The sequence below is a fragment of the Lipophrys pholis genome, assembly GCF_963383615.2.
Source record: "Lipophrys pholis genome assembly, chromosome: 4".
NCBI classification, from domain to species: Eukaryota; Metazoa; Chordata; class Actinopteri; order Blenniiformes; family Blenniidae; genus Lipophrys; species Lipophrys pholis.
The window spans coordinates 28,137,612-28,159,374 of record NC_137637.1 but is presented as its reverse complement, the minus strand read 5'-3'; the positions used below and the strand labels follow the sequence as shown (position 1 = coordinate 28,159,374).

Sequence of the window (21,763 nt, the reverse complement as noted above, 5' to 3'; positions counted from 1 at the left end):
GTCACACATGAGCTCACCGTGTTGGACGGATTACGTGGTTTTCGAACCGCGAAAGGACCAAAGTTCAAATCTGGTCAGCAATTATACGATGCTCATAACAAAAGCAACGACAGCTGCAGCGCCTGCTTGTAATGGCTTTTGTTACAGTGCGAGACTAAATCATAAGGCTGGAGGAAAAGAGGAAGAGGAGCGACGTGAATCTGCCTGGAAACTTGTTAACCACGGAAGTCAAGACGGGCAAGGTTGATCAGAGATTTGAGCAAAGTAAAAATAAAAAAAAAAGCAACAATGATTAACTGGAAGCCTTAAGAATAGCACATTAACCACTTTGAGCACTCAAGTGATATATTTCTGTGAGCTTTATTGCAACATTATAGGACAATACAAGTAGACTGATTCAAAAACACACATAAAAAATAAAAAAAACATTAAAAGACATCCTCACACCAACAACAATCCTCATGCAACCTCTGGAATTCCTGCACAGTAAAAGTTATCTGGTTCATTTCACGTGATGAAAATCAATCTTAACATTGTTAGGAAACACATAAAACATACAAGTTTAGCGCGAGATATATTGTGGTGATATATCAACGCAGCTAAACATTTCACAATAGAAACTCAAATGTAAAGTGTTACATTTCAACCTTCACCTTTGTTCTTACAAAGAAATCCTAACCTTACAGCAAACACAGGGCCAGACAATCAAATGCACAAGGTGGAAGTTTTCAATTTCTACATATTAAAACAAAGGAAAATCAATGCTCAGCCTCAGTGCCGGTACGTCTGGTGGTTGTGCAGCAGAGACATTGCAGGTGAACTAACTTCAGTGCAAATCTTCCAGAGATCCGTTAAGCTGTTGAATTAATCCACGACTTGAACCGACCTGTGTGCCGCCGTGGTGACGTCGTTCACAAACGAGGTTTTGCTCATCCCTTGCTGCAGGACAAAATGGTTGAAAAATAAAGCAAAATCAGTGTCCCCACCTCTGTAATTATACCTCACTCAGCAAGAAGCTCACAGACGAACAAGCTCTCGCCGCCGCTTATGTTCAAAATGTGCAGCGGCTGCAGGCTGACAATGAGCCGCGCTAATGTGCTGTTGTGTCTGTGCAAACAAAGTCCTGCTTGTGATTCCCTGAACCCGAGCTGCTGGATTCCTCGGCGGTATCACTTCTATGTCTCGTTCACTTTTACAGGGCATTTCCTTGCAGAGGCTGCCGGATCCTTCGAACCTTTTCTCTCTCTGTTTCTCACAAATACCTGAATTAGGCGTGGGCTTCCACAAAACACTGACAGGACGCACCCAAACGGAAACGAACAGATCTTGGCACCCGGGGAGAAGTCTCAACTCACCTTTTTCAGGTAGTTCTGCAGATCTTTGTGTGACCAGAGGTTGTGCAGCAACAGAGCTGCCGCTTTGCTCGACTTGGGGAGATAACTGAAAGGAACAAAACAGGATTTCAGGACAATAGCATCGGCTCAAAATTTAACTCGTGAATATCCAACAAGCATGGAAATTATAATCCCCGATGAATCGTGAGCATTCACCATATCTTTATTAATCCCGTCTGTTTTTATTAGCGTTCACACACGCACAGAACCAAACAAAGGAGCGAGATCTCTGGTGCGGCCTTACTTCTTTTGACTGAGGTCAGTCAGCGATTGTATCAGGCGGTTGTTGAGCAGGTACTTGCTGATGTCGGGTTTCTTCATAAGCATGTAGCTGGCAGTCTGACAGGCCATGGCGAGGGTGTCGTCAGACTCATTCTCCTCTGCGCTGCCTTTGCTGAGGAGGCTCAGCAGTTCTGGGAGGGCTTTACGAGCTTGAACAAGAAAGGAAATGAAAAACGATTGATTGCTTCACATGAGCAAACATTTGTCCAACCGTAAATAACTAATCATTACAATGGCAACAGGTAGATATGTAATTCACATAAAACATTTATAGGTAAATATGCGAGCAATGTGTTTAGATGGATGTTGTCACCCCTTTTGGATTTCGTAGTGATGACGATGTTGTCCCAACTACAACACGGTTCTGATTAAAAGTCGACCCCATTCTCATATCTTTATGAGGATGTGTTATAATAAAGCTTAGAAAAGCAACTAGAATTAAACATTTGCTGTTAACATTTTTTAAATATCCAAAATGGACCCTTAATAGTTACACACATATGTTCTATACAGTCTACAGTTTTCAGAGTCTTCTTGCTCTGGTTCCTCCCACAGAGTCAGCATTTTAAAGCCTCCGAACGACTCGTTAACAGGTACTGGAAGTGTCCATGGATCCAACATCTACTGTGCTGTTGTTATGCAGAACTCGGCAAAGCAACGGGAGCTGAATAAACCCCAAATAAAAACCCACAATTTTCACACCGGATCAATACAATACTTTGAATTTCATACAACTTTCTGTCAAACCTGCTTCTTACCAATGCAGTTGTGCAGGGCGGGATTTTTGCTCAGGTTCCCCACCAAATTCACTATATTCTTCTGCAAGTTGACTTTGTTTGACTTTATAAGGGGGTTAATTGTCTGCAGGCCATTCAGTTTATGCACAATAATCTGGCTCATCACATTGGAGACCTGTGAATATGAAAGGAATGTGATCAATATAATGCCAACGATAGAAGATAGCCAAGCATGTGCTTCCTAGTCGTCGTTCGTAAGAAGTCTTTTCTTACGATGCCGTCGTGTGCGGTGAGATTCTGCAGCGCTCCACAGCAGGCCTCCTGTGTCTCTTCCCGCTTGCTGGTGCTGAGCAGAGACAGGTAATTCCTCAGCATTTTGGAATGGATGAGCAAGCCTACTCCGGTAGGTTGAGATTCCTCAATGATTGGGAAGTCAAAGTTAGGCTGAACGAGAAAGAACAGCCCAGCTTCAACACGTTTCTTTCCTTCAGCTCTTAGGCACACTTCAGGAGTTGTCTGCACAGCTGCATACAGTTGAATACTTTCTATTTATTCGTGCCTTATAAAAACGACACCGGTACATCCGAATCTCTACAACCCCTGCACACCAATGAATGCACATTTCAATATGTTTGTTTAAGAGTGGGTTGTTTTTTTTTTTTGACATTCTGTTCAAAACACTGTATGACTGGAAAGAAGTCACAATATTAAAGTTGCAGCTCAGTCTGCTCCTCAATTTAACCATTAAAATGTGGCAGCTACTGCATGTGAAAAAAGTTGCAAGCACACCTGCAGCACCGGATAAGTCTCGCCAAGTACACGTGAGATATAATCCACCCGGTTATATAAACATAGAAATGTATGCCAAGGCACCGCTAATGCTTCTGACCACACCCATGGATCTGTATGTGAGTGTTCAGCAGCAGTTTGAAATCAGTTTGGGCTTTTGGCTCTTGGCAAATTGAAGATGGTTGGCAAAGAATCAGCACAAAGAAAAACTGGACCCAGTTTCACTCTACCACCCCAAGTCTACGAAATAATGCAATTGAATTTATAGTCACACATTTTTGTCAGTTTAGTTTAGTTGTTTTCTTTTTCATTCATTGACAAAAGAAAAAGAAATTCAATACAATAACCAAACAAAACTTTCCAAAGTTATGACTAAAACAGAGCAGAGGGAAGAATGAACTTATGTAATCTGCCCCAATATTTAAGGAACGTGTCTGGGGAACCATAACGGGTTGTGTCTAGACGAAAATTGACAGGTACTTGGGTGAGTTGTCACAGTTGATCCCTCGACTTCGTCTCCGTGCTCATTTGTCTTGGGTGAACTCGGCTCACCTCGTGTTCTGTGGATTTGCTCTGTGGGCTGAAGCAGCCGACCGCGCTGCTGTCGCTCTGGGTGCTGCTCCTGTTGGCGATGTTGGACAAAGCCGTGAACCTGCTGAAGACAGCCGGAGCCTCGGTCTCCAGCTGGAAGGTCAGATTGTGCAGGATGCACACGCAGTTTTCTACCGACTGTGTTGAGAGGCAGAGTCAGAGTGTGAGAGTCACACAGCAGATCTGCACAGTGACATTCACCTCAATGCAAAATAAACCTGTAGAAAACCTAAACCGAACACATCAGAAGAAAATAATATACTAGAGAGAAATAAAACCAAATTTAACAGAATAGAGTAGAACTGAAGAAATACCCTAGAATAGAATAAATGGAGTATAAATAATAAAGAACAAAACAGAATAAAAGAAATGGGGTAGAAAAGAATAAACTAACAAATAGCAAGTACAGCAGAAAAAGTAGAATAGAGTAGAATAGAGTAGCATAGAATAGAATAGAATCCACATCACAAATTCATTCATTTACAGTTAATTTAAAGGTTAAAAATGTAAAAGTATCTGTTGTTAGAAATTGAGTGTAACTGCCATTTAAAGTATGCACAGAATCATCTAATGAATAAAACAATGGACAAGACAATATTGCATGTGTACTGCATAAGCACTCTGTAATCCAAATGCACATCACAAAAACACTAATTAATTTGTCAGTATGAAAGTATCAGTGAAACGTCAGTGCAGCCTGTCAAACCGATTCAGTATCCAGCTTTAGACTAAGTTCTCAGGATGTCGGTGTGCCACACAAGCCTCAGTGAAAAAGAGAGGCAGTGAACAGAGAAGCAGAGAAGAATCACCAGGCGGAACAGAACGATTGTCACAGGACACTTCAAGCTCCGTGTTCACCTCATCATCTGGCTTTCCTGACTCCACACAGTCGTCAACATACGTAGCCAAAGAGTCAATCAGACCTCGACACTTCCTCATGGCCTGTCTGCTGCTCTGCTTCGCACTGCTGAGGTTTCTGCAGAAATTTAAGAACAGGGTTTATCTCAGGCACTTTCCTAAGACACATAAGAGTGACAAATACTATCTGCAAACACACGGTTTCCTTCAAGACTTCTGTAAGTGCGAAAGTACAAGTACAGTACATGGACATCTGGTATTTTACTTTTTTATTCTCGCAGGCTGTAATGGATTGTTCATTCGAGTCAAGTTGCCTCTGGCATACGAAGGGCCTTGCAGCGAGAGTTTGAAGTAGAAATCTCACACTTGTCTGAGATTAACCACACCTCATCTTAAAAGAAAGCTAAATCAATACTGTACAAACACGGAGCGAATAAAAAACACCTGTCAAGCTTTCACACAGAGATCAGGAAGTGAGTTACTCATGTTTGCCAATGAGGAAGATTACTGTTGTTGTGCTTCGACATCTCTGACGGCTTGTTAAAACAGTCATGGTTACACTGCAAAAAAATCTGTGATTTCCCGTATATGTATTTATTTTAAAACTCTTTTTATTGATGTATTTACCTCATGTCCATTTTTTTTTCATCATGTATCTGATGTCATAGAAGTACTTTTGGTAATAGGATGAGCAAACACAGCAGTAGTGGTCATGTAAATCATACAAAATATATTTGGGCATAAATTGTCTGAAATGATGTGTGCAGAAAAACTGTTCAATTATAAATAAAATAAAAAAAGCCTGTGTGAGTTATGTTATATGGTGTACATAAAGCAAAACAATTACGTACTTTATTACAATTATGTAGGGTATATTTTTCATATGGATTTCTACATGTATATTATTTATATTATTCTACATGTGTATTTATGCATAGTTAATGAAATCATATCAGTCATGATGAAGAGTTAATGAGGTGGGAGGATATAAACATAGTGTATACATTTTCCTTTTACGTTTTTTTTTTTAAACAAAGTACTCTATGGTGTGCTCATCTAAGTTTCTTTATAGATACCTTTTTTGTTTATTTTTCATATATCAAAACAAACACATATATTCAGTTTTTTATGTGTCTGACAATTCGGATCATTGATTGATTGGCTGCCAGAATTTTCACATTGGCACAAATATACACATAAGGAAACCGCATTTATTATTTTAGAAGTCACTTATTTTCTATGGACCCGGACCATAGAGAAACCAAACTAGAGAACGATTAACCTTTTTAAATACTAGCTGCTGCATGCATTCACATTCCTTTTGGAAAAAATTTTGAAATAAATCCAAATTAATTAAGCAGGCAAGCTTTTACAAATTTGCAAAAAGATGAAAGACAATTATTTATTTTTTTGCTTGCCTCAGACATCCAGTGGCGTTAAAGAAGACGTCAGGGTCTTGGCTTTTGGGGTTGGCCCTGTTTGGACCTGTTGTGTAAGGCAGGACCACATGATCCACTAAGACAGGAAGAGCACTCTTCAACAGGTCCGGCTTCACGTTTTCTGAAGAGGACAAATTCCACAGGAGACCTAGAACGGAAAAATGTGGGAAGTTACACCATCATGTCAAATCAATAGTTTTCTTGCAAACCTATTGGAAAAGTTGATGTTAGAGGTTTAGGTTCTGTGTATATTTAACTTCTCTGTTAGACTTTTTAACTACTTTTTAGATACTTTATTGATTTTCTTACAGAAATTACTTCACCGCATTTAACCAATCCTTTTCACAGTTAACGTGAACTACGAATAGTGCTCAAGTGCCTTGCTCAGAGACCATCAGCAATAACCTGTCAGCAGTGGGATGTGAACCTGCAAACCTTCAAATACAAAACCACATCCATAACATCTAGACCACCACTGCTTTATAGAGCCAGTACTTCTCTTAATAGTACAGTAATTATATTCTCAAGCATGTGAACTTCCGATAACACAATATATTAAGTAAAGATTTTGGCATCATGCTCCGTATACCATCAACACATCTCAGCATGCAAGAACAGATCCGACACCAAATATGATTATGCAATTTTGGAGGTATGAAGAGGATGACTCAGAGTTACAGTGAAAGGATCAAAGCAGCCGAGGGTAACGTTTATCCATACCGATACTGAACATTTGAGAGTGATCGTGTTATGAAGTCTTCCTGTTTCCGTTTCAGAAATAGGTTGTTCCAACATAAAAGCTTTTAAATGGAATTCATACAAAGTGCAGCAAGGTTATCACCAGTTCGTTTTTATTATTTAGAGAAAAAAAGTGTTACTTCCTGATGCAAAAGCATGATACGAGACGACTCATGACATTGTTGACCCACTGTTACACTGAAAAAAGAAAACACTTGGACCAACAATTGCTTCAATGGGTAACACCTAAACAAATCAAGTTCTTAGAACTTAAAATAATTCATTAACTTAAGTTTGAATAACTTGATTAATTTAGGTGCTACCAATTGAAGCAATTAGTTAAGTTGTTCCAAGTATTTTCTTTGTTCAGTGTCGGCAGCCACACAACACGGCCCTCAGGAAGACCTTATGGGGGCCGACGGTCTTGCTCAAGGACCCATGGTGCATGCTTTTTTGGACTGTCGGAGGAAATCGGAGTATCCTGAAGTAACGCACATGCATACGGGGAGAACATGCCGGCATTTGAACCTGGACCTCCTCACTATGAGGCTAGAGCGCTAACCACTGCAGCCCAATTCAATAACGTCTGTCATTACCGATGACTAAGCTGGTGTATTCTTACAGGTGTATTCAAATTAATTACAATGATTATAAAGTGTGTGTGTGTGTGTGTGCACTTATGACCAATCCAATATCATTACCACCACCACCCAAACAACAAGGCCACGTGTACCTGTACATGTACTTGAGTAAAGACTCTCAGTACTTGGTGAGTTTGTGTACCTGTCAGCTGTTTCTGCATCTCCACAGACTCTGCGTCTTTGAGCGCGGCCACAGCCTCTGTGATGCCTTGCTCGCGTTGTATGTCCTCCTTGTTCTTGTCGTTCTTAAAGGACAGGTTACGGAGGGCTGCCGCGGCCGTGCAGCTGACTTGCGGGTTGGTACTGCGCAGCAGATTCACTAGGGGCTGGATGCCGTTCAGCTTCGAGACCTGCAGAAGAAAAAAACCCTCGGGGTAAAGCGCAGATCAAGAATGCAATAATTAACAGCCATTCGTGGTATGAAACCTATATTTTACGTGGCAGATTGAGTGTTGAACAAGGGCTCTGCTACAGAAATTGCAAGTTGCAAAACACATTAGTGACAAGAGTTGATTACAACTCTGGTGTAATTACAGCTGGTGGCACAAAACCGTGAACAAAGGTGGTCGTTAAAGTTATATTTCTAAATACTCTCATAAAAAATAACACCATTCAAGATTTCTTTCAGCAACGTTTTATCACGGTGCGCTGCAGTTTGTCATTCCCGCGCTGGAATCAAATTACTCTCCCAAACACAAGAGACGCAGAGGAAATCTCATGTTTCGGCGATAGACGCCGTGTAGTGCTGACACATACTCCTTGTGAGCGTCATCAAGCTGGCAATGAAAATATTTCCAAATCCTGCTGACCGGCATTAAATATGTTTCTCATGCACCCAACATTCTGTGTATTTACTTAACTACGCTGTTATCAGATAAGAACCTGCTATGCATCAGTGTGTCTCTGCAGGTAATTTCAAATTAACACATAAAGTACGTGAAACACACCCACACCAACTGGAGGAAAATGACCACGGAAACAAGTCATCCTGCAGCAGGGGAACCCTATCGTGGTATTACTTTAGTATATACAGGAAGTAAGGTTTGTTTATTGGTTTCACCGAGCTTCACCGGCAATATACATGGAAAAAATATGTGGACTTACTGAGTTAAGACACACATGATAACGCGAGGTGAGTAAGATGTCGTCACAAGTGAATCCAAACACCGGGCATTATATTACCCATCTCTCCCTTAATATTGTCAAAACACGACGAAGATCTCGAAATGCCAACGCGGACTCCAGAGATCATGTGCAGTTCAACAACAACTGTGTAAAATAATCACTGGAAAACAAGATAGACCACCTCCTGTTTGGCTGCGTCGTTGATGAAAGTGTTGTGCTGAATGTAGGAAGCTCCGCAGTGCTGATATGTCTCGTCCTCACTGGAGAGATACTCCACAGCCTCCTTCATGGTGATGTCAGCCACTTTACCGCTTGTATTCATCCTGTCACATGACAAACAGATAAGAAGAAATCTACTCTCCTGTGTGTAGGATACAGTGTGACAATTTCATTGCAGCGTGGAGCAAATCTGTGTTTATGGCGGTGGAGCTTAAACTCCTGATATTTTCTCTTTTTACGATCTTCTAGCAAAAGTGTGTCAAACATACAGCACAGGCCGATTCAAGAAGAGTCGTACAAGTAAAAAGGTTACATAACAACCTAGAAATACTGCCTCTGGCCCTAATTTTAGTCCTGACTTTAAAAAAAACACAGATGATGTCTGAAATATTATCCAACAGTGTTTTTCTGCACAAATATTGGCCAAACAAACTGTTGCTATAGCCACACCTTCTGCAGCCTTCAGTGTGCATGTGATTTTGATGTTAATGCTATTCAACTACTAAGACAGGATCTCAATGCTGCGTTCTGTAAGCTACTCTTACTTAAAGACTGAGACTCCCTTGGGGGGAAAAAAGGAGACAGGTTTTTTTTTTTTTCTCTTCTTCTTTTTAAATTGCAGTTCGTATGCTCTAACCCAACCAGTCAAAGCAGAGTCTGATAAACGTTCATTACTTTTTTCTTCTCACGACTGTCACCTGGGCTCATCATGTTCTGATCAGAACACTGAGTGCCAGAAAATGATTGCATAATAAACGCACTTTCAATTTGGAACACGTAAAATCAACAATGAGTTTGCGTGTTCGCGGGTTCATGTTGGGAGTTTTTTAAATGTATTTAATGTTTAGTCATTGTATGTGAAATGAGCACAGTGGCACACTGAAACCGTAAAGGCACTTCACTTATAAAGCGCCTTACGGCTGTGTGAGCATACATAGTTCATCACATTGGCTCACACCAGGCTGCAGTCATGCAAGGCGCTGTCACCCCAATGGGAAGCGGTTTGGGGTTCAGTGTCTTGCCCAAGGACACTTCGGCATGTAGACAGGTGGAGGTGGGAATCGAACCCGCAAGCTTCTGATTTTGGAGACGACCCGCTCTACCAACCTGCCAAGCATTTCAATGAAGAGCTGACAGAAAATGATGCTCACCCAGAATCCCCTTTGCTCTTGGACGTACTCTCAGTGGCGGGGGGCTTTGAGGCCACTTTGGAGACATTGGCTTTGGTGGTGATGAACTGGCCGGTTGCTTTGGTCGGATTTGCAGCACCACCAAGAAACGCGGATGGAGACGGGGGCAGCGGCAGAGATGGAGACTGAGGCTGAAGCTGATGCTGAGGCTGAGGCTGAGGCTGAAGCTGAGGCTGAAGCTGAAGCTGAGGCTGAGGCTGAGGCCTGGAGCTGGAAACGAACTGACTGCTGGACCTCTGCATCTTGTAGGTGTTTTTTTTAACGGAGACCGTCGTACCCTTCGGAGGCGCGGTGCGTGCCGGCATGGTGCACTGTCGGACCAGCGCCGGCTCGCTGCGGCTGGTGTTGTTGACCTGATTGCCCGCTATGGCGCCGATGAGGGGGTGAGTCTTCTCGTAGACGAAGGTGCCCTTCTTCATCGCGGAGCCTTTGAAGTTGCTGACTGTTTGGCGGTTGAAGGTTTTGTCTGGACTGAGCTGCAGGGCCAAAGAGCGCACGTGTTTGTGAGAGAAACATTGAAGCCGGCGGCTCGAATTAAGAACGATCATATGAGCTCGCCACCCTGGCAGCGTCTATGGGAGAGACTGTCAATCAAGATAGGAAGACTGAACATATCTAAAAACAGGTTTTAGAGACAAAAGGGGGAGTAAACTCAGCCGAGGAGGCCTGCTTGATTACGGTGTTTGATGTACTGAGCAAAATTAATGAATATAGCAGTTTCTTTAATTGTTGTATCGTCACAGATACTTCAAATAGGAGTGAAAAGTTACAAACTAGTTTTCAGTATGTCCAACAATGGAGTTATAAATGCGACAATTTGGTAAACAAACTCGAAGGATAAGCCATTGTTTGTCCATTTATTAGTTTTGAGTGTTTTAATCCTTTATTTTGTTCACTTCTCATCTTTTGTAGATTTTAAGCAGGTATAAAAAAATAAAAAAATAAATGTTGCCACACGAATATCCATCACTGTATTCTCTTCTTATTAAGAGTGAAGCTGAATTCACTCACACGAGTCTGAGTTGTTCATCTAGATACACGCTATTCTTTGACAAGATTGCAATTAGGTTTAATACATTTACTAATAATGTGGTCTAAATAATAGGATAACTTCTAGAACATAAACTCAGCTGCTATTGAAAATCACAGCAGTGTCTTCTGCACGACAACGTCGATAAAAAGCCGCCTGGAAAGTTTCTCTCCTCTCCGCTAAAGGCGTGATGAAGAAATACATTCAGGCGCAGAAGTAACTCACAGGTTTGGAGAGGCCATTCCCAAAGAAGACGCTTCCATTGGATGACCGGAAAGACTCTGCGAACATGGAGTCGGAGGAAGGGCCTGAGGAGAAACGTCTGGGTTTGTCAGTTGTTCTCATCTATACGACACATGCTTGATTTCTAAACCACGGATTTATTGCGCGTAGAGGGAGGGAAAGTTATTTTGTTTCCCGTCAGCACGTCTGAATGTGAAGACATCAGAGCAGGTAAACTTGGAGAAAGCATCACACACCAATGAATCAGAGATTTCAGCATGAATCACTCAAAGTTTGTATGGATTAATCCTCATTTTAGTCCGTAAAAGCCACAAGAAAACACTGATTCTGGTGTAATTTAATAAGTGAATCAGTTTTTGTCATTGAAACTGAGCTGAGGAGAAAAGAAAGATTCAAATAAAAATATTTAAAGCTGCCATCAGGATTTTAATGGTTTCATCATCAATATTAAAGAGTGCTCAGGCTTTCTTATTGTTTCCTTCTGGAAACGTTTTCATGGTTAAAGATTCAGACATCTTTGTTGCGGGATTAATGGCTTATATATATTTTGAACTTGCATGAAATGAACCTTAGTTGCAAGAGAAGAGAAACAAAATCATCATGAAATAACTTAAATAAGGGTTTTAAAAGTTTGTATTTCTTCTGTCTTTATCTTCAGTGTTTAGTGGTGGACTCATTTTAGTTTAGCGTGTATGACACACTTCAGACGCCTGACTCACTAAATACATGTTTCTACATTAATGTGGATATAGAGTGGAGTTTATTTCCATTTACAGTTCATGTAATCACTCATACTCTCTGACTCTGTGTCGTTTGCCCCGTGATGACTGGTGACCTGTCCAGTTTGGATGAGGGATCTGCTCCAGGATCCAGTAACCCTGAATTGGATCAAGTGTTATAAAAGACGGATGCATCTTTAAATTTAAATGACGGACATGCTGACTTGTTTCTTCTCCATCATCCTGCATGTCTGTTTACTGATCTGTTAAGGTTATTTCATTAGTTCTGAGGCAACTTTTTTCATTATCCTTTCCTGGTTTTTAGTGCTGTAAACATGTTGCTCCACATCTCTGGCAATAAAACGATTAAAACGAACTTTGTTTAGCTTCTTTAATATTCAAGTTTGATTTTCTATTAGATAAGTAACACACATCAGTACTATAATTCCCCTGATATTTTATTTGTCTTTTCTTCCAGGAACTATTCAAGTCAATTTTAAAGATTTACCACGACTGTGATCATTTGTGAAGCTGCGAAAGTTTCATCTAAATTGTGACTGCGTTCTACATTCACCAGGGACTTTATGGGAACAGAGGAAGCTCAACTCAACCCGCACACTTTTCTTTTCATCTTGAAATAACCGCAGTAACACAAGACAATAAAGCCGAGTCATTCCACTATACATGAGGTTCATTTGGACTTAAAATGATCATCACCTGTGAAACTCGTAAAATCATTATTGTGTGTGTGTGTGTGTGTGTGTGTGTGTGTGTGTGTGTGTGTGTGTGTGTGTGTGTGTGTGTGTGTGTGTGTGTGTGTGTGTGTGTGTGTGTGTGTGTGTGTGTGTGTGCGCGCGGGGTTGTGCAACTAGTGAGTCCTGGAGACAAGGGTCGCATAAGGCCCACGCGCCACCGTCTGATTAACAGGTAAAAGACTCGTTAAATTAACTGAGACTTTAACCCGAAGGCACATAAATGCCAGAAAGGTTCAGACAGTTGTATCTGCTCTTACTTGTGGGTGACAGGGAGGTAGAGCTGGATTTGGACTTGGTCCTCCGGATAGTCTGCACTTGTTCTTGGACGCGCTGCTGCCCGGTCCGCTGGCCGGACCCGGTCCCGGAGGGCACGGCCAGGGACGTGTCGTCCACATTCCCGATGGAAATCGCCGAATTGAGATGATGTTGAGTCGTCATTTTTTTCCCCACCAGTTTTAAAAGAATAAAGAGAAAACAAAAAAGAATAAAAAATCCAAACGACGCAGCCTCATCCAAACAGGGAAGTCCGCGAGCGTCAGAGAGTATCTGGAGTCATAAAAGCGCACCTTGCCCTGCCCCGCGCGCTCTGACCGCGCCCATGCGCCACAATAGAAGACCTGCAGGACCAGACGCACGAGGCGCGCCACAGCCTCACTCTCACTCTTTGTGCCAACACATGGGAACAAAACTTACAGTAGTGGAACTGAAAACTGAAGTAGTTGAGTTCAGAACGCTCACTTCTGATGACACACATTTTCTACCTGACGGAGTTTGGGATCAGAGGGTCGCAGGTTCGAATCCCGCTGCAGACAGGTCACCGCTGTGGGTCCAGAGCCCTAATGCGGCTGCATTTCTTCATCCTAGAAATAGTTAATGTGGAAAAAAGGGAATTGGACAGGAATAAGGACAGGGTGGGATCAGACGTACCCCCCAGCATTATGATTAAAACTATGTCATTCCATTTATATTCTGCTAGTTTATTTGGTTATCATTACATATGATATAAATTAGACATTTCTAATCTTTTCATAGGTTTTTTTGGTACCTCGCTTCCCACCAAAAATACCACGGCTCTTTCCCCCCACAAATTCCCCCTATATAAATAATCTTGATTTTAAATTAAAATTCCCGTGCCATGCTACATTTCTATTAGATTATGGATAATAACAGGGACAGTACCATGACTTTGCATTAAAAGCACATCTGTTAAATGTATTTACAATGGAAATAAATATCAGTACCTATTGATCAATGATGGAACCTTTGATCACCATTTAAAAATGCATATTTGTTATAAATCCCACGGATTAACATACAATTATCTGTTCAAGCTGAATCTCAACAGTAACTATAGATGGAAAACAATCACTCCCATAAATGTAAGTGTAAATGTGCAACAATACTGCAAAAAGGGAAGGCTCAAATAAGATATGAATTTGAGAAGACAATGACTGAAAACTTGTGGAATTATCTGACCATGCAGCAAATACATTTTACTTGATAATGAAAAGATTTTTAAATTTAGATTGCTAAAAATCAATGACTAACAATAAGTAAATAACTTTTAAAACAAGCCAAATTATCTATGATGTCTAGGAGTAAGCTATTAAATCTTGGCATATGGAAAATCATTTGCAGTGAGTCGAGGTATTTGAGTGTTAACTACATGTCTGCTTCTCAACACTGACCTCATTGTAAAAAAAAAAAAAAAGGTAAGGCAAAATCCTTGCACCAGTGTTTTATTACTGTGGAAATAGACAGTACAGACCCAGTGAATGTGAGTTTCAGGTGTTTACGAAGCCGATCGCAGCGTTTCGCTCCTCCCCACCAGTCAAACACAGCAAACAACACAAGACACTGCAAATTGTGGAACGGCACAATGATTCAGTGTTCAAAAACAAGAAAAATAAACTACAAACTGATGTGTGAAACAAGTATAAATACAGCCGACACGGAACCCAACGATGACATAAGACTTGTGCTGAAAAGGTGCAAGTTTACAGTTAACAGGAGCAGAAACTTCACATTTATCATTTCCAGGTAGATTTTCATCATGAAGCATTAACAGTTTGGTTTTTTTTGTTGTTGCAAGTTTTCTTCATTATGAGCTTCACCTGCGCGGCTGTGGTCGTAAATGTAATAATAAAAGTATCACATTCTGATGTGCCAGACAAACGTCTGTGTGGCTTCATCAACTCCTCCTGTGTAAAGTTTGCCATGTCAGACGGAGGCATATCTGCTGAGAAATCTGAAAGTGCTCCACCCATGGGTGTTTTTTGCCCTCCAGGTGTACAAGTACTGGCTGGTATGTCGGATCTGGCAAATTCAGCTCCTCCAAGCGTTGTGCCAAATCACTGGCTCGGTGATTCATTTACAGGAGGAGCTGCTCTCATTTGAAAGTCTCTGCTGTCACATGAACTCGGGATGCCCTCTGGTGGTGAACGTGTGAACTTCAGTTCAAAAATTTAATTAAATAACGTGATTTAAATCGTCACATAGCACCACGTGATGACTTCTCACTTTTATCCAACAGGCCAGGAGCAATCACAAAAGTTTATATTCTGGTTTCAATAATCAAGAATGTCAACATTTTCAATTGGGAGACACAACCTACCACCGACACTTCTATGAAATGTAATAATGAAAGTTACAGTAACGGTTTGCCAGCAGTATGAAACCTTGGATAATCTGCTACCATAAATATATATTAAAAAAAGATTAACTTAATCAACTAACTGCAATGCACACAAAGAATATTTTAAGCTCTCTTTTTCATTCATTATTGCTTCTTTAGAATTACAAAGTGGTGCTTTACAAGAGTGATTCACGTGATCAAATCAGAAAGTAGTTAAGTGCAGAATATCTTCAGTGCATGTCCACTGCATTTTGCTTCATAATATATAAGACAGGAGTGCTTCAGGTCTTTAACATAAACAGAAAACAGTGAATGCAAGATGTGAGACTTGCAGACAGCTAATATGCTACAACAAACACTCCTCACTGGCATGAGTGGATTTCTTACAGTACAAGAGTAAATCTTCAGAAATCTGCCATGCATGGATTTAAGATGGCAGGAATATAAACCTTAACATATATACTTGCTTGGATTGTTTGTGCTTTCTCCACAGTGGAGATCACAGGCCTACTCGCTTATTTAAGTATACCAAGTCAAGTAACAGACTCACAATGACCATGGGTCATTTCTTCAAACTGCAAAAAAAAAACAGAAAAAAAAAAGTAACTGGTCCCAAGGGAACTACTGGCGGGTGGAATGCAAGTCGAACCTGAGGCTTAAAAACATGATTAGTCACATTTACCACCTCTGGTGGACGCGTTGGGGAGCACTGAAGCGTCTCACCAGGTACATGGAAGCACATGTCTGCTCTGTAAGATCTGTAGAGGGGAATTAAAGCAGGCGACTATATAAAAAGCGTAAAAATGTCAAAAAGCGTGTGCCCTGCACAACATCAGGAAATGTCCTTCAGTACATTCTGCAGTGTCAATCGAAAGCCTGTAACACATTCAGAGGAGCGCGCTCCCTCAAAAGTACCTCTTAAAGCTGACTTCAAAGGCTTCGTTGAGCCCACTTTGACCCACTTGGCCCCCGTGTTACTCCTCTGGATCCAAAGCCCCCAGCTCCTGACCCCGAGGGGGGCTTCGCAGGGCGTTATGAGGCTGAGCCACGGGGAAACCCCGGAGCTTCTCTTGTAGACTCCCGACGGCCAGCCTCATCTGGTCCTCGGCGCCCTGAAGAGACTTCAGCTCCATGGTGTAAAAGACGTACAGCAGGAAAGTGGTCAGCAGGATGGCGAAGCACAGCGCGGCCAGCAGGTAGAAGGAGGTGCGGGGGAACGGCTGCTCCGCCCCCAGGGCCAACCAGGGCACCGCCGCGATGGCCAGCTCCAGGAACAGCAGGGCCAGACCCATGACTCCGGTGCGCGCCGCTGTGTAGCGCATCCTCTCCGCACAGTGCAGACCCACTTTGACTTCGGTGCGGGCCTCAGTCACGATGTCGATCAGCTCGGCCAGCTTCCCTGGAGACGGAATGAGGAGAACAGACAATGGGTCTATATAATCCTTTGATACGGGTCGTATTAAAGTCAAGTTTATATAAAAGATTCAATTTTATCTTTTGCATTAATGTATAATATTTGCAGGTTACGTGGCTGTGGATCTTTGGAATGTGGTGAAAGTTGTTTGCCAACACTTTCATAGCAGGCATGACGAGTGAAAGTACCTGCCGCCACATCCCGATTCTTTGACTTGACGTCGCCTGCGGTCTCGGCTGGACCACGAGCCACCAGCCGGAGCTCGGCAGTGAGCGCCTCGTGGTCAGAGTACGGGAAAGGGTGATCGGGAACAGAACCTCTGGTGGTGGACAACGAGTCACAGTGGATGTCTGTTATGGAAGAACCCTGGCAGACACGGAACAGAAACATGTGAATCAAACCGCATTTAAAAAAAAAAAAAAAGATCAGATGGATCGTAATAAACACTTTATGTGACGACACAATACTTTCACCGACCTTGAAGAGGATATAGTCGATTCGAATGCCTTTCTCAAAGGGGCCGAGCTCCTTGACACTGATGAAAGGGTTGTCTGCTATTAAAGTCATACCATTCTCACACCCCTGCAAGAGAAAACACCCGTTATATTTTACAGGAACTTGACGAGAAGTACGTTGTCGTCTTCTGCGAGTTACAATGACACATGGACACTTGAGATATGAAGCCACAGCGACGCTGCTGGATTTAATCCGTCAATTTTGCAGAGCCACTTCCTGAGTCAGCGCTGACCTTGCTAAAACTGTGTGCCGGAAGCTTTAAAGCATCAAAAATAAACGTACCAAACTTTTACGGTATAAATAGACTTACAATTATATCCCAATATAATTTAAAGGGGGTATTTGAACTAGATATCGTTTCTAAAACCCATTTCAACTGCATTTATGTGTGCGTCTCATCTCTATAGTAAAATGTAACAGAAATGACAGAAAACTGCTCTGAAACTACAAAAACAGCCAAATACACTTAATTACATCATTGGTATGTACATTGGTGCCTCTCATCACCCGTGGAACAAAAGCGTTCTGCATGTCTGAGAAACAGATAAAGATCAGGTCCGACTAGACGTACAAAAATTGTTGGTTTTTCTTTTTAGGCACCGCCCTTCTTGAAATTATGTGATAAAGAATAACAGGTTGAGCAGAACAAGCTGTGTGACCACGTACATCAAACTTAGCCGTTTCCAAATAAGAGTCCGCCAGTCCAGTGTAAGACCTCAATAGTCTGTTGCCGAGATCCTGAGGGTGCATGTTGAGGTCGCCGCCGACAATGACCACGTCCGCTCCGGCAGAGGTGTGCCTAAAAGGACAAAGAAAACACCAACGGATTACTGGCTGAAAACACCGTCTTCATTGACTTTGAGTGGCACCAGGTGAGCTCACCACCAGAGAACGCAAGCATCTACCCGAGTAACCAGAGATTAGGCGCAGAACATATTACCGGATGAACTGCTGCAGCTCCCAGGCCTGAACCACTCGGTGAGGTAGATAAGAGTCCTTGTCTCTGCTGTACTCTGCATGCAGCTACAGTTGAGGGACAACGGCATCTCGATCAGTAACGGGACAAAATAGAAGCGTGGCGCTGAAACCATGAACACTTACATGCGTGACATAGATATTTGCAGTCAGGTTGTTGAGGCGTAAGACAGCCATTCCAACAGCTTTACCTCCAAACCAGTCGCCATGATGAGCCTAAAGGTTAAAAAAATAAAAATAAAAAAAGTTCCCAAATCTATGACCGAAGCTGGTTTACTTCTGCTGCTGCGCTACGCGTTTACAAATTTTGTACCGTTTTTTTAGGAAACAGACTTTTAACTGTAGAGTACAGAATGAGATTTCATGCTGAACCCACCATGTACGGATACCCATTGAGCGAGTAGCGATACTGGAACGTGTCGTGGATTCGGTGCTTGGAGAAAATCGCCAGTCCGCTGCCTATAACTCCGCTGCAAAATCAAAAGTAGAAACGAGAGAGGACCCTCCGTTACGAGGTTGTTTGTTGCAAGAAATAGCTGTCGAGCTGCAGAGGGGATTACAAAAAGCAGCACCACTGATTAATCAAAAGTTGTACTTTGGTATGAACCCTGGGAAAAATACAATGGAGCGGATTAAAGTTAATCCGGTCGTAGCGACTTGACTTCTTTTAATCACAGACATTGAAATTAACCGGTGGAGAGAGAAGTTACATTACCTTTTGAAGTAATGAGAGTGGGGATGGCTGCAAGCAAGTTTCTTCTTCAAGTAGAGATAGTCTTTTTCACTCCACACCTGGAAAAATTACAAGGATTTTAAAAGGTTAAATATTAAGACATGTCACCATTACACAATGCAAGGGTGGACAGAGTGTTTCTGCAACCTCATAATACTGTGAAATAAGTTTTACCAACCTCCTGCAGCAGCACGATATCATGTTCCTCCTTAGACAACAGTTCTCCTATCATGGCATAGCGCTCATGGCAGTGTTTGCTCAGATACCGGATCCCCCTGCAAAAAAAACAAAACAAAGAGTGGTGAGTTGGTTTGTTTTTTATGGGGGGGGAGTAAAATACAATATTGTTTATGCAAGTACAAACCAAAGCCACTGACCAGCAGTTCAGGGAAAATACCCGCACACTGACAGAGTCTGCGTTTGCCATGCTGGCAGATCAGTGGATCAATGGATTTGACGGTAGAGTTTCAGATTGGGAATGTCGGGTCAGGAGACGCCACTGCGGCAGGTCCTGACAAGTCACATAAAAAAATTTTTTTTTAAAAAAATCAGTTAGAAGTAGTTAAGTAGAACGTTTGGTAAAACAATCCAGTGCATACGCCCAAGTACTGTGTGACAGTTGGATGATTAGAAGTAGTAGGTCAAAGGGAATTGCACGTGAATGAAGGGAAGAACTGCACGAAAATGACATTACAAAACTGCATCATAAGCGGCAAAAGTGCAAACCCGGCAGTCTACAGCTCGGATGACGGCACTCGGCCACAACCGTTTTAATCCTTCAGCAAAACTGTGTCACAATAACTGATAAAAATGACCAACGTAAAACACGTGGAGCCGGCAGGTCTCACTGTACCATACCGTTTTCTGAGGACAAACAGTGATTAAAACCTTTGAATTCACTTCATTCCCCTGTGAGTACAACAAAAGATAGACCTCAATCAGAGTGCTGATGTAGCTTTGCTCTGTCTGGAGAAAAATGGGCGGAAGCAGCAACGTTGTAGACAAAAACATCATGGGGTCAAGTCATAACAATGAGTGTGAATGCTACAATAACAAATGCTGTGAAATAAAGTACACGATTGTTTAAATGTGCTTCAGCAACGCCGAAATAAAACAGTAAGTTGAAGTTAAACAAAGATAGCGGCCAACTTTAAAAATGGATAAATGGAAACGAGACATGACATTTTTCTGGATGTCTCCAAGTTGTAGTTCATAATAAGTCACAGTTTGTGGTAAAACAATAACACCCACCTGAGAATCACTGTAATGATGAATGGTAAGCTGGTATTAATGCAGTCCTTGTTACCTGTAATATTTTTGTTAGTCCAATTCAACATCTGCTTTCAGATCAGATTTAGATCAACATCTCTGTTGGCTTTGAAAAACAAACAATGATGAGAAACAACATGTTATCTATAGGACGGCTTGCCGTGCATCAAAACCAGAGAAGGATTCTCTTTTTTCCAGTTTGAAGTGAAAAATGTCAAACTTAAATGAACCATCTGAAACATCCATCCCAATGCTCCACCTGACCAGGTCTGACGTTTTCTTTCAACGCCAACGATGCTGGTTTATTTGTATGTTTGATATGTACAAAGAAATTAGTGATAAAAAAAAAATGAAATGCCTAAAAACAGCAAAAAAACAAAAACAAAGAGGAACCAAAATCAACATTGAAAACATGAATAAAAACTGTAAAAAAATTATTAAATAAGTCGGTCATCATAACCTCGTGATAAATACAAGAAAAAGCAGATTATATGCTGCGTTATCTTCATACTGAAGGTGAGACTGACGCTGTTTGGAGCAAAGTGGACAAAACCATTGCTTTAGGTCGTAAAGGTAGCAGACTTCTGACTTACCTACACTGAAATATTAACAAACTAGAGGACAGGATGAAGTTTTAATGATAGTAAAAGCGACATCTGCTTCACATGTGTTGTAAATATCTCCGCTCAGTGAGTTTTTAATGTAAACGTGAACCGGACGGGTCCATTAGTGAGTTGATCGCCTGCGTTAGTCGCTGCTAAACAATGCTAACCGGCTAACTTTCAGCCGGTATCCGCTGCAAGAACCGGTGTGTGCTGACCGGTTACCGGATTGTTATTAATAATATTCAGTTTTCACTCACCGTGAGGTTTTCGACCTGCAGGAATCCCGGGACCGGCGGCGTCAAACTCTCTGCTGCGGGTTACCGTGAGTCCCGGAACACTTCCTGTTAGCCCGCTGACTGGTTCATACTTATCCAGAAGACACCCAGGCGGTGTTTTATGAGGTTCTTCGGTAAAACTGACACTAAGAATATTCAAGGGATTAATCAAACGTCTACCAACACGCGGGAGTAAAACAAACATAGTTTCAAATATCACATTAAAACTTTTCTTGACAAGGTATCGTTTCCGGCCGCTGGGGATTCTGGGAGATGTAGTACTTTACGAGCCGCTCTTGGATTAAAGAAAACAGAACAACACAAATTCAAACATTCGTCATTATCCTCCATGAAATGAAACTATGCGATTGAATCCAGAAAATAAAACGGTCAAAGTATTGCTTACTAATGTGTTAAAGCCATACATCAATCGAGGTTTTATTCTTCTTATATCTTTATAATAATATACATTATATTCATTCAGTTCAGTTATCCCAAGAATAAAGATTGAAAAATCTAAAGATTATCAGGTTACCAATAAAATATGAATACGGACTATTTTAAAATTAGTAAAAAAATGTTTTAAAAAAA

General features: G+C 41.6%; 2 protein-coding genes across 4 annotated transcripts; both read right to left on the bottom strand.

Moving 5' to 3' along the window:
* Window positions 1-294: 294 nt before the first annotated feature.
* pkp1b (plakophilin 1b) lies at window positions 295-13,446 on the bottom strand. Its single transcript, XM_080462411.1, has 13 exons — window positions 13,008-13,446; window positions 11,259-11,341; window positions 9,965-10,479; window positions 8,776-8,917; window positions 7,612-7,819; window positions 6,070-6,238; window positions 4,652-4,769; window positions 3,755-3,931; window positions 2,687-2,857; window positions 2,435-2,588; window positions 1,639-1,825; window positions 1,356-1,440; window positions 295-939 (listed from the first exon to the last, which is right to left on the bottom strand). Exons 1-13 carry the CDS (start codon window positions 13,186-13,188, stop codon window positions 865-867), a joined length of 2,265 nt encoding a protein of 754 aa, XP_080318537.1. The 5' UTR covers window positions 13,189-13,446; the 3' UTR covers window positions 295-864.
* Window positions 13,447-14,473: 1,027 nt separating this feature from the next.
* smpd2b (sphingomyelin phosphodiesterase 2b) lies at window positions 14,474-21,410 on the bottom strand. 3 transcript variants are annotated; one of them, XM_080460934.1, is made up of 11 exons: window positions 21,155-21,410; window positions 19,401-19,534; window positions 19,202-19,298; window positions 19,006-19,082; window positions 18,667-18,760; window positions 18,417-18,506; window positions 18,256-18,338; window positions 17,982-18,114; window positions 17,277-17,381; window positions 16,988-17,165; window positions 14,474-16,784 (listed from the first exon to the last, which is right to left on the bottom strand). In XM_080460934.1, the coding sequence occupies exons 2-11, from the start codon at window positions 19,448-19,450 to the stop codon at window positions 16,360-16,362; spliced, it is 1,332 nt and encodes a 443-aa protein (XP_080317060.1). In that variant the 5' UTR covers window positions 19,451-19,534; window positions 21,155-21,410; the 3' UTR covers window positions 14,474-16,359. The 3 variants fall into 3 exon arrangements, with proteins under 3 accessions (XP_080317060.1, XP_080317061.1, XP_080317062.1); XM_080460935.1 differs by having other exon boundaries at window positions 19,388-19,534; window positions 21,155-21,406; XM_080460936.1 differs by lacking the exon at window positions 19,401-19,534 and having other exon boundaries at window positions 21,155-21,222.
* Window positions 21,411-21,763: the final 353 nt, after the last annotated feature.

Bases quoted from the DNA above. Each gene is read 5' to 3' on its own strand.
- pkp1b (XM_080462411.1), bottom strand. From the start codon at position 13,188: ATGACGACTCAACATCATCTCAATTCGGCGATTTCCATCGGGAATGTG. The intron at 4,770-6,069 runs GCAAGCAAAAAA...AAATTTCTGCAG, and splicing joins AACGCCACTGGATGTCTGAG to AAACCTCAGCAGTGCGAAGC. The intron at 2,858-3,754 runs GTGAGCCGAGTT...TTTCTCGTTCAG, and splicing joins GCAAATCCACAGAACACGAG to CCTAACTTTGACTTCCCAAT.
- smpd2b (XM_080460934.1), bottom strand. From the start codon at position 19,450: ATGGCAAACGCAGACTCTGTCAGTGTGCGGGTATTTTCCCTGAACTGC. The intron at 17,382-17,981 runs GTACGTGGTCAC...TTTCTCTTGCAG, and splicing joins TGGAAACGGCTAAGTTTGAT to GGGTGTGAGAATGGTATGAC. The intron at 17,166-17,276 runs GTCGGTGAAAGT...CGTGTCTGCCAG, and splicing joins TCGACTATATCCTCTTCAAG to GGTTCTTCCATAACAGACAT.